The sequence below is a fragment of the Somniosus microcephalus genome, chromosome 16, assembly GCF_052327205.1.
Source record: "Somniosus microcephalus isolate GS21.2 chromosome 16, FLI_Smic_1.0, whole genome shotgun sequence".
Classification (NCBI taxonomy): Eukaryota; Metazoa; Chordata; class Chondrichthyes; order Squaliformes; family Somniosidae; genus Somniosus; species Somniosus microcephalus.
Genome location: NC_141002.1, coordinates 109,268,032 through 109,285,130, shown reverse-complemented (window position 1 = coordinate 109,285,130; position 17,099 = coordinate 109,268,032). Strand labels below are relative to the sequence as shown.

Genomic DNA, 17,099 nt, shown 5'->3' with positions numbered 1-17,099 from the left:
AAATCGTTAATATAGATTGTAAAGAGTTGGGGTCCCAGCACTGACCCCTGTGGAACACCACTAGTTACTGATTGACAGTCTGAGAATGAACCGTTTATCCCAACTCTCTGCTTTCTGTTAGATAACCAATCCTCCACCCATGCCAGAATATTACCCCCAATCCCGTGATTTTGTATCTTGAGCAATAATCTTTTGTGTGGCACCTTGTCAAATGCCTTTTGGAAGTCTAAATACACTACGTCCACTGGTTCCCCTTTATCCACCCTGTATGTTACGTCCTCAAAGAACTCGAGCAAATTTGTCAAACATGACTTCCCCTTCATAAAACCATGCTGACTTTGTCCTATTAAATTATGTTTATCCAAATGTCCCGTTACTGTCTCCTTAATAATGGACTCCAAAATTTTACCAACCACAGATGTTAGGCTAACTGGTCTATAGTTTCCAGCCTTCTGCCTACTACCCTTTTTAAATAAGGGTGTTACATTAGCAGTTTTCCAATCTGCCGGGACCTTTGCTGAGTCCAAGGAGTTTTGGAAAATTATTACCAATGCATCCACAATCCCTACCGCCACTTCCCTCAAGACCCTAGGATGTAAGCCATCAGGTCCAGGGGATTTATCCGCCTTGAGTCCCATTATTTTACCGAGTACCAATTCCTTAGTGATTTTAATCGTATTTAGCTCCTCCTCCCCTAGAGCCCCCTGTTTGTCCAGTGTTGGGATATTCTTAGTGTCCTCTACCATAAAGACTGAAACAAAATATTTGTTCAGCGTTTTTGCCATCTCCATGTTTCCCACCATTAATTTCCCGGTCTCATCCTCTAAGGGACCAACATTTACTAGCCACCCTTTTTCTTTTTATATAACTATCTGTTTTTATATTTTTTGCTAATTTACTTTCATAATCTATCTTCCCTTTCTTAATCAATCTTTTAGTTATTTTTTGCTGTCTTTTGAAGACTTCCCAATCTTCTATCCTCCCACTAGATTTGGCTACCTTATATGCCCTTGTTTTTAGTCGGATACTATCCTTAATTACTTTACTTAGCCACGGATGGCTGTCATTTCTTTTACACCCTTTTTTCCTCAGTGGAATATATTTTTTTTGAAAGTTGTAAAATAACTCCTTAAATGTACACGACTGCTCATGTACCGTCTTACCCTTTAATCTATTTTCCCAGTCCACTCTAATCAATTCCGCTCTCATACCTTCATAATCTCCTTTATTCAAGCTCAGTACGCTTGTTTGAGATCCAACCTTCTCGCCCTCTAATTGAATATGGAATTCAACCATGTTATGGTCACTCATTCCAAGGGGATCCTTTACTAGGACATTTTTAATTAATCCTGACTCATTACACAGGACCAGATCTAAGGTTGCTTGCCCCCTGGTCGGTTCAGTTACATACTGCTCAAGAAACCCATCCCTAATACACTCAATGAACTCATCCTCAAGGCTGCCCTGCCCAATTTGATTTGTCCAGTTAATATGATAGATAAAATCCCCCATAATTATAGCTGTTCCCTTATTACAAGCCCCAACTATTTCCTGATTAATACTCCGTCCAACAGAGTTGCAACTGTTAGGAGGCCTATAGACTACGCCCACTAGTGTTTTTTCCCCCTTATTATTCCTTATCTCCACCCAAACTGTTTCACTATCCTGATCCTTGGACCCAATATCATTTCTCTGTATTACAGTGATTCCTTCCTTTATTAACATAGCCACCCCACCTCCCCTTCCTTCCTGCCTGTCCTTCCTGATTGTTAAATACCCTGGTATGTTTATTTCCCAGTCATGACCACCCTGCAGCCATGTTTCTGTAATGGCCACAAGATCATACCCATATGTAGTTATTTGTGCCGTTAACTCGTCCATTTTGTTACGAATGCTACGTGCATTCAGTTAAAGAACTTTCAAATATGTTTTGTGATACTTAGTTCCTGCTTTTTCCCCTTTTACTACTTTACCTTTTACTCCATACCTTCTGTCCCTTCCTGACGCGCTCTGGTTTTTAATTCCCCTACTGCTACCTAGGTCTATGTCCTTCTCCGTTGTCATTTTTATTATTTGCTCTCTAGAAACCTCCCCCCCCCACTAATTAGTTTAAAGCCCTCTCTACAGCCCTAGTTATATGATTCGCCAGGATTCTAGTCCCAGCACTGGCCAAGTGAAGTCCGTCCCAACGGAACAGCTCCCTCTTCTCCCAGTGCTGATGCCAGTGTCCCAAGAAGCAAAACCCATTTCTCCCACACCAGTCTTTGAGCCACGCATTTAACTCTTTAATTTTATTTATCCTAGTCAAATTTGCTTGTGGCTCAGGTAATAAGGGAGAGGGATTTAAATTCTTGAGGCATTGGAACCAGTTCTTGGGGAGGAGTGACCTGTACCAAGGGGACGGTCTACACCTGAACTGTGAGGGAGCCGATGTCCTCGGGGTAATATTTTCTAGGGCGGTTCGGGAGGATTTAAACTAATTTGGCAGGGGGATGGGAACCTAGGTAGTGGAAAAGAGGGAAGTCATATGAAGTCAGAAATAGATGGTAGAAAGGTGAGAAGCAATAAGCAAAGGAGAGAAACACAAAGGGCCAAACTAATTCATAATGAGAGTGTGAAAAAAGCAAGCCTGAAGGCTTTGTATCTTAATGCTAGAAGCATTAGGAACAAGGTGGATGAATTAGTTGTGGAAATAGAGGTAAACAAGTATGATTTGATTGGGATTACAGAAACGTGGCTGCAGGGTGGGCAAGGCTGGGAACTTAACATCCAGGGATATACAATATTTAGGAAGGATCGGCAAAAAGGTAGGGGAGGTGGGGTAGCATTGCTGGTAAAGGAGGGGATTAATGCAATGGAAAGGAAGGATATTAACTCGGATGAAACGGAATCTGTATGGGTAGAAATGAGAAATAGCAAGGGGAGGAAAACGTTAGTGGGTGTGATATATAGGCCTCCAAATAGTAATATGGAGGTGAGGGAAGGCATAAAAAGGGAAATTAGAGAAGCGTGCGATAAGAGCACAGCTGTCATCATGGGTGACTTTAATTTACATATTGATTGGACTACCCAAATTAGTAAAAATTCTGAGGAGGAGGAATTCCTGGAATGTTTTTGGGACGGTTATCTGGACCAATATGTCGAGGAGCCGACTCGAGATCAGGCCATTTTAGACTGGGTATTGTGCAATGAGAAGGGACTTATCAGCAATCTTCTTGTACGAGGCCCCTTGGGTCAGAGCGATCATAATATGATCGAGCTCTCAGTCGAGATGGAGAGTGAGGAAATTGAATCAGAGACTAAGGTCCAGAACTTAAATAAAGGGAATTACGAGGGTATGAGACGGGAATTGGGTAAGATTGATTGGGTGGTGTTTCTGGGGGGATTGACAGTGGATAGACAATGGCAAGCATTCAAAGATAGAATGGAAGAATTCCAGAACATGTTTATACCGGTTTGGCATAAAAATAAACCTAAAAAGGTGACTCAACCGTGGATAACGAGGGAAATTAGGGACAGCATAAAATCAAAAAAAAGGGCATATCAACTGGCAAAAAAAAGCACCAGACCGGAAGATTGGGGGCAGTACAGGATACAGCAAAAGAGGACAAAGGGATTAATCAGGAAGGGGAAAATAGAATACGAAAGTAAACTTGCAGCAAACATAAAGACAGACTGCAAAAGCTTTTATCGGTATATCAGGAGGAAAAGACTGGTAAAATCCCAAGTCGGTCCCTTGCAGTCCGATTCGGGAGAATATATAATGGAGAATAAGGAAATGGCAGACCAATTAAACTCATACTTTGGTTCTGTATTCACAAAGGAGGACACAAATAACCTCCCAGGAATATCGGCAAACATAAGGACTAATGAGAGGGAGGAGCTGACAGAAATTAGTATCTCTAGGGATATGGTGTTGGGTAAGTTGAGGGGACTGAAGGCCGACAAATCCCCGGGGCCTGATAAACTACATCCTAGGGTACTTAAGGAGGTGGCCCTGGAGATAGCAGATGCTCTAAGGATCATCTTCCGGAACTCCATTGACTCAGGAACAGTACCCGTGGATTGGAGGGTAGCTAATGTTACCCCAATATTTAAAAAGGGGGGTAGAGAGAAAGCAGGGAATTATAGACCAGTAAGCCTTACATCGGTTGTGGGCAGAATGCTAGAGTCCATTATTAAGGATAAAATAGCGGAGCACTTGACAAATGGGGAAAGGATCGGACAGAGTCAACATGGATTTACAAAGGGTAAATCGTGTTTGACTAATCTGCTGGAATTTTTTGAGGAAGTAACTGGTAAAATAGATGGGGGAGAGCCAGTGGATGTGGTGTACCTTGACTTCCAGAAAGCCTTCGATAAGGTTCCACACAAAAGATTATCATGCAAAATTAAGGCTCATGGGATTGGGGGCAAAGTATTAACGTGGATAGAGAACTGGCTGGCGGATAGAAAACAGAGAGTTGGAATAAACGGCTCGTTTTCGGAGTGGCAGGCAGTGACCAGCGGGGTGCCGCAAGGATCTGTCCTGGGACCCCAGCTGTTCACAATATATATAAATGATCTGGATCAGGGAATTGGATGCAATATTTCCAAATTCGCTGACGACACTAAACTAGGAGGAGGGGTGGGCTCTGATGAGGATGTCAGGAGGCTACAGTGCGATTTGGACAGGTTGGGGGAATGGGCGGATACGTGGCAGATGCACTATAATGTGGATAAATGCGAGGTTATCCACTTTGGGGGTAAAAACAGGAGGGTAGATTATTATCTAAATGGCAATAGATTGGGAGATGGGGAAGTGCAGAGGGACCTGGGTGTTCTTGTGCACCAGTCACTGAAGGAGAGCATGCAGGTGCAACAGGCGATTAAGAAGGCAAATGGTATGTTGGCCTTCATATCAAGGGGGTTCGAGTATAGGAATAGGGATACCTTACTACAGCTGTACAAGGTGCTGGTGAGACCGCATCTGGAGTATTGTGTACAGTTTTGGTCGCCCCATCTGCGGAAGGATGTTCTTGCCATGGAAAGAGTGCAACGGCGATTCACCAGGCTGATACCTGGAATGGCGGGAATGACCTACGAAGAGAGATTAAATAGTTTGGGCTTGTACTCACTGGAGTTTAGAAGATTGAGAGGGGATCTCATCGAAACATATAAAATTATGGCAGGCCTGGACAGGCTGAATTCAGAGAGAATGTTTCCAATGGCCGGGGAGCACAGAACCAGGGGCCACAGTCTAAAAATAGCGGGCAAATCATTTAAAACAGAGATGAGGAAGAATTTCTTCACTCAAAGAGTGGTGAGCCTGTGGAATTCCCTGCCACAGAGGGCTGCGAAGGCTAATTCAATAAATATTTTCAAGAGAGAATTGGATATATTTCTGAAGGCTAAGGGGATTAAGGGTTACGGAGAAAAGGCGGGGACGGGGTACTGAACTGGTAAGATCAGCTATGATCTCAGACGAAGATCAGCCATGATCTCATTGAATGGCGGAGCAGGCTCGAAGGGCCGAATGGCCTACTCCGGTTCCTATCTCTATGTTTCTATGTTTCTAATCCAGAGATTATTACCCTTGAGGTTCTGTTTTTTAATTTGACCCCTAGCTGCTCATACTCCTTTAACAGAACCTTCTTCCTTGTCCTATCTACGTCGTTTGTACCAACATGGACCACGACAACTGGATCCTCCCCCTCCCACTCCAAGTTTCTTTCCAGCCCAGAAGAGATGTCCTTAACCCTGGCACCAGGCAGGCAACACAGCCTTCGGGACTCCCGCTCTCGACTGCAGAGAATCCTATCTATCCCCCTAATGATACTATCCCCTACCACTACAACATTTCTGTTTACTCCCCCCTCTTGAATTGTCCCCTGTTCCACGGTGCTGTGGCCAGGTTGCTCATCCTCCCTGCAGTCCCCGCTCCCGCCCCCACAGGGAGTAAGAGCCTCGAACCTGTTAGACAAGAGCAAGGGCTGCGGCTCCTTCAACACTACCTCCTGGATCCCCGTACCTGCCTCACTCATAGTCACACCGTCCTGTCCCTGACCACGGACTACATCTGAATTAATTAATTTCATAGGTGTGACTACCTCCTGAAACATAGAGTCCAGGTACTTCTCCCCCTCCCTGATGTGTCGTAGTGTCTGAAGCTCGGTCTCAAGCTCTTTAACACGGAGCCTGAGTTCCTCTAGCAGCAAACACTTATCGCAAATGTAACCACCGTGAGCCTCAATGGGGTCCACCGGCTCCCACATTTCGCAACAGTAACACATCCCCTGTTCACCCATTTCTATGTATTAATTAAATTTCTTATTATTAGTTATGAAGACCCTCTGCCCTGATATAGATGATGAATATCATACCACTATTTAATATGACTTACCAACTTATAAGGTATAACAGAGAAGGAAGAGGACCTACCAACCAGCTGATCACCTACCTCCCTTTTTGAATGCTGTCTGTGGGGCCTGTTAGGTTGAGTCGTCTCGCTGCTCCGCTTCCGCAGTGCTGGCTAAGCCTGAGAGTGGGAAACAAAACAGGACAGAAACACCCCCTCACCTCCCACTTGCCCGAACTCTCTCACTTACCAAACTCTCGCTTCACTCAACGCCACCGCACTCGCGCTGCCGCACTTGGCCCGCCCCTTTTTAAACCCGGATTCTACTTCCGGTTTAAACTCCCCAACAGTTTAATTTACTTTAATAAGTTAAACTTACTTCAGAAAATTAAATTTTCTCTTCACTTAAACTCACTAAATAAACTTAAATAACTTTTCTCTCACTTACCAAACTCTCGCTTCACTCAACGCCACCGCACTTGAGTTATTTGAGAGAGGTGTGTAAAATTATGAAGGGATGGGACAGGATAGCTAGGAATATGGAATTCAGATGCTTGCATTATTAATATGTCTAAAACGAGGGGATGTGGATGTAAAATTAATTGCAAGAGATTTAGGACAGAGCACGGGAGAAACTTTTTTACGCAGATCTTTTACTTCCCGTTGACTGACTCCTAACAGTATTTTGATGCAGTGGGTTGCACGTGGGGACAGGGGAAGGAGAATGTGGCAGCTGCTGCACTGTAGTGAGGCCAGTGCCAGCTGCAATTCTCCCCTTTTGCCTCGTGCAGTTGCTCAGAGTGAATGTCTACAGTAGGTGATGTGCCCATTTAATCTTCAAATCCCCCCTTTGGTGTCTTAGCAATGCTGGTGGTAGAAATGTAAGGATGTCCCTAAGGTGTGAATGATCAGGTGATGTATTCCTGGCATTAACCTGAATCATGTAAATATACCTGTCCAGTTTCAACATCCAATTGTCATTTCAGAAATTGCTGGAAATGTGGAGGAGGCTAAGAGCTGGTGGATTGTTTCATTGGCTCAGTTCCCCCTCCCACAACGTCTGAAACCCAACAGTGGCAGTAAAAATAAGGAAAAGTTTGGGATTATTGTTGTATTTCTGCTTGTGCAGTGCTTGAAGTTTACATAACAGGGTATAAGCAGGAAGCTTCCTGACAAAGGGTCCCAGACCTGAAACGTTATCTCTGTTTCTCTCTCCACGGATGCTGCCTGACCTGCTGAGTGTTTCCAGCATTTTCTGTTGTTATTTTATAAGCAGGAAGCTTATTGGAAACCATAAATGCTGGTTTGTGATGGAGTGCCCTCCGTCTCCGGAGTAACAAAATTACACAATTAAAATTAAATGGCTGGAATTTTAAATTTGAGAAGAAAAAACTGAAGAAGTAATTTAATTTTTGAAACTTAACAATTCTATATTTGAATGATGTATTTCCCTCAGGGAGCTCTATCGAGTGACTGAGGGCCTGGAGAGAGAGAATATGAGCCTCTGTAAACAGCTGGATTTCCTCAGGTAAGACTGTGAAATCAGTACTGGCTCCGACAGTGATCCTGATAGTAAGTGGCCATCACTTGTGGTTTATAAAGTCTCAAGACCCCAGGGTGAAGAACGATAATCGAGGGCAAGATGCCGAACTACTCATGATTTGGCCACAAAATATTTAAGACTTGAGCAAAGCGCAGGATTTCTCTCTTTTTAAATAATGTTCTGATCTCAGACATTGCTGGAATCGCAGCCTCACCAGGATTGGGAGTCTGTATAGTGAGGGTGGGGCGGAAAGTTCCTTTATTTTATTCATTTGGTCAGGGCAGGATTGAAGAACAGGACATGTCCTCACCTTGTGCTATTGAGCATATCTGATCTGGAAGTAACTAAAATACCACTGAAGAAAAATTAAATAATAAAATAGTAGCTGACAACTTTACACAAATGGAATCGGAGAGTTAAATCATTAAAACAACTCATTACAATGTATTGATGGTAATATTATCTATTTCAAAAGAGAAAACACTTCCTCAATGGGAATTGTTTAAACCATCTGTAACTGGACAATTTACAGAGAAAGAGGCATTGACAACTGGTAACCTCTGGGGATTTGGAAATGTCCAAATAACACCTGATGGGCTCAGTTGAATCGTGCAAACATTCACTAGAATCATGTTAACTTTCACTAGAATCGTGTAAACATTCACTAGAATCATGTAAACATTCACTAGAATCGTGTAAACTTTCACTAGAATCGTGTAAACTTTCACTAGAATCGTGTAGACTTTCACTAGAATCGTGTACAGAATCATGTAAATATTCACTAGAATTGTGTAAACTTTCACTAGAATTGTGTAAACATTCACTAGAATCGTGTAAACATTCACTAGAATCGTGTAAACATTCACTATAATCATGTAAACTTTCACTAGAATCATGTAAACTTTCACTAGAATCGTGTAAACATTCACTAGAATCGTGTAGACTTTCACTAGAATCGTGTACAGAATCATGTAAATATTCACTAGAATCATGTAAACATTCACTAGAATCGTGTAAACATTCACTAGAATCGTGTAAACTTTCAGTCGAATTGTGTAATTTAAGTAATGAGCAGATTTGAGAATTGTACAAAATGTCACCAAGCATCATTATCCCTCAAATTAGCCGATTTGTTCTGTTACAAAGAATGATTTGGAAGCACAATGTATTTTGATCAATTATTCAGATAAGTGTAACATTCTGTGCAGTGCAAATTAAAGATTTTTTGTTTGATTCATGTTTGTAGCTTTGAGTAGAAATTTATTACATTACATTTAAATATACCGCAGAGAAATGAACAAACATCTTCGAGATGAACGGGATATGTCCCTGTCCGGTTTTCAGGTGGGTTTTCGTCTCTACGTCCTTGTCTTACAGACAGAATAAACATTGTGTTTGTCTTTGCAAATAAATTCCTGCACTGTTGCTGTAATTGTCTTGAAGATAGAGAATGTTATGTGATTGAAAGAATTTCATTGAGATCACACATGCATCTTTGAAAAGGAAACTATAAAATGATTTACATCATTATTTCACAGAAACCTTCCTTCCCTGGAACTTCCACCTCATGGAGGCAAAGAACGATGTCTGTTGCTGATCTGTATACAGAGAGCAGGCTGTCATCTGGCAGGTCAGTTCCAGGGACTGTGATACACAGTAGGCTCACTGTCCTGTTCGCCATTTTAACTCGCGGTGTGAAGGTATATTCATTAAAAATGTTAAATAACCAAACAAAACTAAAAGTTGCATTCTGCTTGTTTAAAGATATGGGCCTAGAAATTCACTGGCGCCCCAGTCTCGCCAGGGCGCCGGAAGTACCGCCCCGGAAGGAGTCGCGGCCGCCCGCTGCAAATTTAGTTTCAGCGCCCCAGACGGAAGCACGGCGCTACTCGAGGCGCCCCGCATCCCTCTTGGGGCGCTGCAACTGAAAATCGCAGCGCAACATGCCGCAGCGCCACACGCTGCGGCACGGCACGCTGCGGTACTGCAGGCCTTCCTCCCCTTCTTAAAGGGGAGGGGCCTGCTGCAGCACGGGCGGCGATCGCGAGTGCCGGCAAAAGAGCCTGGCACCGAGGAGAAGTGCCGGGCTCTTGGGACACAGCCGGCACTCCGCGGTGAGGGGGTGGGGTGGGGGCTCAGGAGGCCGGGGATGGCGGCGTGGGGAGGTGCTGGCAGGCGGCCAGCAAAAGAAAATGGCCGCCCCACACCTCAGCGTCTCTACCGCTGCAGGAAGGCCCCCCTGAACCGGTCGCAAATTGCGACCGGCATTAAAGCAGGGGGTGCTACTAAATTTCGCGTTCGGGGCGGTAGCGGGGCGCTGCGCACACCGATGACATCATCGGTAGCGGCGCAGCGCTAACGGCTAGCGCCACCATTAGCGTCCCGCTAAATTTAGCGGGTGGCGTGGCCAGTGGCGTAAAACCCACCAAGTGCCCTCTTTGGGCGCTAACGGGTGGCGCAGCCCACTGAATTTCTAGGCCTTGGGGTAGATCTTTAATGAAGAAAGGTTTATCAGGGAGCTATGGACACTTGGGAGTAGGAACTAGACCTTGTACCTGTTTCACGGTTTCAGGATCAATCATCTGAGACTGAAGGAAGCCTGAAAATCATCCGACCCAAAATTGGCAGCGGCCTGAAACAGGCTTTAAGAAGCTTACATATGTAAACGAGGGGCTTTCAGTCACCTCACAGGTATTGGGCAGGATGAGTGGAGCAGGTTTTGGGCCTGTGTTTCATGGATTCTTCAACCGTCAACTGATGCTCGGGAGCCAAGAGACTGCCTCCTCCAACCCAGTGACCCCCAGACCCCGCCGACACCCGGATTCCCCCCTGACCCCACAATTCTCTCTCCCCGACCCCACAATTCCGTGATATTCTCTCTGTAAAGTGCACAGACGGGCGGATCCCTCAATCCCGGGCAGGGTGGATCCCGAGCAGGATGAATCTTTAAAAAAAATAAAATTAACAGAAAGTCCCTGTGCTTTTTAGCAATTATTGGTTACAGGCAAATGTAAATCTCCATAAGTCCGCTGTTCTCCTGTCTGGCAAGAGGAACCTCTATAAGGACTTGTGGAATGTGATTTTATGTTGCACAATCTGGCAACATGGCTCTCTGAAATTATCCTGGAAATGGAGTATAAGTAACAGATTTAATGTAGAAAGATGCCCCAATGCACAGACAGAAATGGATGCTGAGACAAAGAGGAGATATTAGCAACAGGTGAGCAAAAGCTCGATCAAAGGGGTAGGTTTTAAGGAGCATCATAAAGGAGAAGAGGGAGGTGGAGAGGTTTAGGGAGTGAAATCAGAGTGTGGGACCTAGGTCGCTGAAAGCATGGCCGACAATGGTGGGGCGATGGCGATGCGCAAGAGGCCAGTCAGAGGAATGGAGAGATGGGGTGGGGGGGAAGGGTTCTAGGACAGCAGACCTGACAGGAATCGGCAGCAGAGGAGGCAGCTCAGGATAAAGAGCGCAGGGCCCGAGGACAGCGGACTGAAAGAAATCATCAGCAGAGGAGGCTGCGCAGGATAAAGAGCGCGGGGCCCGAGGACAGCTCAGGATAAAGAGTGCGGGGCCTGAGGACAGTGCAGGATAAAGAGTGCGGGGCCCGAGGACAGCTCAGGATAAAGAGCGCGGGGCCTGAGGACAGTGCAGGATAAAGGGGGCAGCACGGTGGCATAGTGGTTAGCACTGTTGCCTCACAGTGCCAGGGACCCGGGTTCGAATCCGGCCTCGGGTGACTGTCTGTGTGGAGTTTGCACATTCTCCCCGTGTTTGCGTGGGTTTCCTCCGGGTGCTCCGGTTTCCTCCCACAGTCTAAAGATGTGCGGGTTAGGTTGATTGGCTATGATAAATTGACCCTTAGTGTTAGGGGGATTAAATACGTGGGGTTACGGGGATAGGGTGGGATATGTGTTGGTGTAGTGGTTACGGGGATCGCGTGGGATATGTGTCGATGCAGGCTCGATGGGCCGAAATGGCCTCTATCTGCACTGTGGGATTTCTGTGATTCTGTGAAAGAGCGCGGGGCCTGAGGACAGTGCAGGATAAAGAGTGCGGGGCCCGAGGACAGCTCAGATAAAGAGCGCGGGGCCTGAGGACAGTGCAGGATAAAGAGTGCGGGGCCCAGGGACAGCTCAGGGTAAAGAGCGCGGGGCCCAGGGACAGCTCAGGGTAAAGAGCGCGGGGCCTGAGGACAGTGCAGGATAAAGAGTGCGGGGCCCAGGGACAGCTCAGGGTAAAGAGCGCGGGGCCCAGGGACAGCTCAGGGTAAAGAGCGCGGGGCCTGAGGACAGTGCAGGATAAAGAGCGCGGGGCCCGGGGACAGCTCAGGGTAAAGAGCGCGGGGCCTGAGGACAGTGCAGGATAAAGAGCGCGGGGCCTGAGGACAGCTCAGGGTAAAGAGCGCGGGGCCCAGGGACAGCTCAGGGTAAAGAGCGCGGGGCCCGGGGACAGCTCAGGGTAAAGAGCGCGGGGCCCAGGGACAGCTCTGGGTAAAGAGCGCGGGGCCTGAGGACAGTGCAGGATAAAGAGCGCGGGGCCCAGGGACAGCTCAGGGTAAAGAGCGCGGGGCCCGGGGACAGCTCAGGATAAAGAGCGCAGGGCCCGAGGACAGCGGACTGACAGGAATCGGTAGCGCAGGGTAAAGAGCGCGGGGCCCGGGGAGAACGCAGGATAAAGAGTACGGGGCCGCCAAATTCCAAAAGAACAGCAAAAGCAAGGAGTGACGTCACAGGACTGCAGGTAGGTGATTGGTGGGTGAGTATTAGTGTTTCATTCTCTCTAACATAACTAGATAAACTAATTAATGTAACTATAGATAATCGTGTGAATAAAGACATTAACTAAGAGAGTGAGAGAAGCAGCCAGAGATAAAGGTAGGCCCGAATTTTAAGACTCTTAGGGGGAAAAATTCAGTTGGTTGCGCCTCCTGTTAGCGCCTTAAGAGGGTGCTAACGGAACGCAAACCAACTAGCGCCCGGGTGAGGCACTGCCCACGCCTCCCGCAAAATTCAGTGGGAGGTTAGTGGTGGCGCTAACCGGTAGCACCCTGCGCCGCTGGCGATGACGTCATTGGTGTGCGCAGCGCCCCGCTCACGCCCCAGCCACGATCTTCGGGAGCGCCCCCTGATTTACCGCCGGACACTATGTCCGACGGGGTCAGGGGGACGTACCTGCGGCCGGGGAAGCACAATTTAAAGGCGAGGTGCGGGCCAGCCATTTTTGTTGCTGGCCATCTGCCAGCACCTGCCTGCGCTCCCGTCCCAGACCTCCTGAAACACCCTCCCCCACCCCCCACCGCACCCCCCCCCCCCACCCCCCGGCAGAGTGCTGGCTGCGCTCCAAGAGCCCGGCACTTCTCTTGAGTACCGGGCTCTTTTGCTGGCACTCCCGATCCCCGGGGGCCCAGCTGGGCCCCAGGTCGCGCTGCACAAGGCCCCTCCCCTTTAAGAAGGGGAGGAAGGCCTGCAATACCACGGCGCGATGTGCCGCAGCATGTGGCGAAGTGGCACATAATGCCACAATATTGACTTGCAGTGCCCCAAGAGGGATGCAGGGCGCTCCCAGTAGCGCCCCGCTTCCCTCTTGGGGCGCAACCACTCAAGTTCCAGCGCGGGTGCGCTAATTTTTCTGGGGCGGCAAAGTTAGCGTCCCTCTTAGTCTTAAGTTTATTTCTGTATGTTAGTTAATCGTCTATTAAATAGAGGCAGGGCAGCTCAGTCCCGTGGAATGCATATCCTGTGCCATGTGGGAAATCCAGGATGCTTCCCCTGTCCTGGACAACCACGTGTGCAGGAAGTGTCGTCAGCTGGAGGAGCTCGAGCTCCGGGTTTCGGAGCTTGAGCAGCAGCTGGCGTCACTGCGGTGCATTCGTGAGGCTGAGAGCTTCGTGGATAGCACGTTTCAGGAGGTGGTCACCCCGCAGCTAAGGAGTGTGCAGGAAGAGAGAGAATAGGTGACCACCAGCTAGAAGAGGAAGAGGACCAGGCAGGTAGTGCAGGAGTCCCCTGAGTGCATCTCGCTCTCCAATCAGTATTCGGTTCTGAGTACTGGTGAGGGCAATGGTTCCTCTGGGTAGTGCAGTCAGAGCCAAGTCTGCGGCACCACGGGTGGCTCAACTGTACAGGGGGAGAGGAAGAAGAGTGGGAGAGCCATAGTGGTAGGGGATTCGATAGTTACAATCTACATATAGACTGGCCAAACCAAATTAGCAATAATACTGTGGAGGATGAATTCCTGGAGTGTGTACAAGATGGTTTTTTAGACCAGTACGTTGAGGAGCCAACTACGGAACAGGCTATCCTAGATTGGGTATTGTGCAATGAGAAAAGGTTAATTAATAATCTTGTTGTGCGGGTGCTTTAGGGAAGAGTGACCATAACATGATAGAATTCTTCATTAAGATGGAAAGTGAAGAAGTCCAATCTGAAACTAGGGTCCTAAATCTAAACAAAGGAAACTATGAAGGTATGAGGAGTGAGTTGGCTATGATAGATTGGGGATAGGCAATGGCTAGCATTTAAGGAATGAATGCATGAATTGCAACAGTTATACATTCCTTTCTGGCGCAAAAACACAAAAGGAAAAGCGGCCCAACCATGGCTAACAAAAGAAATTAAGGATAGTATTAGAGCCAAAGAGGAGTCATATAAAATTGCCAGAAAAAGTAGCAAGCCTAAGGATTGGAGCAGTTTAGAGTTCAGCAAAAAAGGACCAAGACATTGATTAAGAGGGGAAAAATAGAGTATGAGAGTACACTTGCAAGGAAATTAAAGGCGGATTGTAAAAACTTCTACAAGTATGTAAAAAGAAAAAGATTAGTGAAGACAAATGTAGTTCCCTTACAGTCAGAAACGGGAGAATTTATAATGGGGAACAAGTAAATGGCAGAGCAATTAAACAAATACTTTGATTCTGTCTTCATGGAAGAGGACACAAAAAACTTCCCAGAAACGCTCAGGAACCAAGGGTCTAGTGAGAAGGTGGAATTAAAGGAAATTAGTATTAGTAAAAAACTAGTGCTGGAGAAATTAATGGGACTGAAAGCCGATAAATCCCCAGGGCCTGATAATCCACATTCCAGAGTACTAAAAGAGGTAGCCATGGAAATAGTGGATGCATTGGTTGTCATCTTCCAAAATTCTATAGATTATGGAACAGTTCCTGCAGATTGGAGGGTAGCAGTTGTAACCCCACTATTTAAAAAAGGAGGGAGAGAGAAAACGGGATCTACAGACCGGTTAGCCTAACATCACTAGTAGGGAAGATGCTAGAGTCTATTATAAAGGATGTGATAACAGGACATTTAGAAAATATCAAAGGGATTAGACAAAGTCAACATGGATTTATGAAAGGGAAATAGTGTTTGACAAACCTACTGGAGTTTTTTGAGGATGTAACTGGTAGAATAGATAAGGGAGAACCAGTGGATGTGGTGTATATGGATTTTCAGAAGGCCTTTGATAAAGTCCCACATAAGAGGTTAGTGTGCAAAATTAAAGCACATGGGATTGGGGGTAATATACTGGCATGGATTGAACATTGGTTAACAGACAGGAAACAGAGAGTAGGAATAAATGGGTCTTTTTCGGGGTGGCAGGTGGTGACGAGTGGGGTACTGCAGGGATCAGTGCTTGGGCCCCAGCTATTCACAATATATCTCAATGATTTGGATGAATAAACCAAATGTAATATTTCCAAGTTTGCTGACGACACAAAACTAGGTGGGATTGTGAGTTGTGAGGAGGATGCAAAGACGCTTCAAGGCGATTTAGACAAGTTGAGTGAGTGGGCAAATACATGGCAGATGCAGTATAACTTGGATAAATGTGAAGTTATCCACTTCGGTAGGAAAAACAGAAAGGCAGAGTATTATTTAAATGGTGATAGATTGGGGAATGTTGATGTACAAAGGGACCTGGGTTAGGAAGGCAAATGGTATGTTGGCCTTCATTGCAAGAGGATTTGAATACAGGAGCAAGGATGTCTCACTACAGTTATACAGGGCCTTGGTGAGACCACACCTGGAGTACTGTGTGCAGTTTTGGTGGTCTTGCCTAAGAAAGGATATACTTGCCATAGAGGGAGTGCAGTGAAGGTTCACCAGACTGATTCCTGGGATGGCAGGACTGTCGTATGAGGAGAGATTGGGTCGACTAGGCCTGTATTCACTAGAGTTTAGAAGAATAAGAGGGAATCTCATTGAAATGTATAAAATTCTGACAGGGCTAGATAGACTGGATGCAGGGAAGATGTTTCCCCTGGCTGGGGGGTCTAGAACGAGGGGTCACAGTCTCAGGTTACGGGGTAGGACATTTAGGACTGAGATGAGGAGAAATTTCTTCACTCAGAGGGTGGTGAACCTGTGGAATTCTCTACCACAGAAGGCTGTGGAGGTCAAGTCACTGAATATATTTAAGAAGGAGATAGATAGATTTGTAGACACAAAAAGCATCAAGGGGTATGGGGAGAAAGCGGGAATATGGTATTAAGATAGAGGATCAGCCATGATATTAAATGGCAGAGCAGGCTCGAAGGGCGGAATGGCCTACTCCTGCTCCTATTTTTCTACGTTCTATGTTTCTAAATCACCAGGAGCGGATGGGATGCATCCTAGGATGCTGAGAGAATTGAGGGTGGAAATCGCAGAGTTACTGGCCATAATATTCCAATCCTCCTTCGATACGAGATTGGTGCCAGAGACCTGGAGAATTGCAAATGTTACACCATTGTTCAAAAAAGGGTGTCAAGATAAACCCAGCCACTACAGGCCAGTCAGTTTAACCTCGGTAGTGAGGAAGCTTTTAGAAACAGTAATCAGGGACAAAATTAACAGTCACTTGGATAGGTGTGGATTAATTAAGGAAAGCCAGCATGGATTTGTTAAAGGTAAATCATATTTAACCAACTTGATCGAGTTTTTTGATGAGATAACAGAGGGGGTTGATGAGGGTAATGCGGTTGACGTGGTGTACATGGATTTCCAAAAGGCGTTTGACAAAGTGCCACCCAATAGGCTTTCCAGCAAATTTGAAGCCCATGGAATAAAAGGGACAGTGACAGCATGGATACGGAATTGGTTAAGTGACAGGAAACAGAGAGTAATGGTGAACGGTTGTTTTTCGGACTGGATGAAGGTATACAGTGGTGTTCCCCAGGGGTCGGTTCTCAGACCATTGCTTTTCTTGATATATATTAATGACTTGGACGTGGGTGTA

At 46.3% G+C, this 17,099-nt stretch overlaps 1 protein-coding gene across 2 annotated transcripts in view; it reads left to right on the top strand.

The window, feature by feature from the left end:
• The window catches only part of cracr2aa (calcium release activated channel regulator 2Aa), a 147,085-nt gene that overhangs the window by 72,134 nt on the left and 57,852 nt on the right, over positions 1-17,099 (top strand). For both annotated transcript variants that reach the window (XM_086009722.1, XM_086009723.1), the window contains exons 8-10: positions 7,794-7,865; positions 9,170-9,224; positions 9,419-9,510. In XM_086009722.1, the coding sequence (XP_085865848.1) occupies positions 7,794-7,865; positions 9,170-9,224; positions 9,419-9,510 (219 nt within the window). The remainder of the gene's footprint in view (positions 1-7,793; positions 7,866-9,169; positions 9,225-9,418; positions 9,511-17,099) is intronic.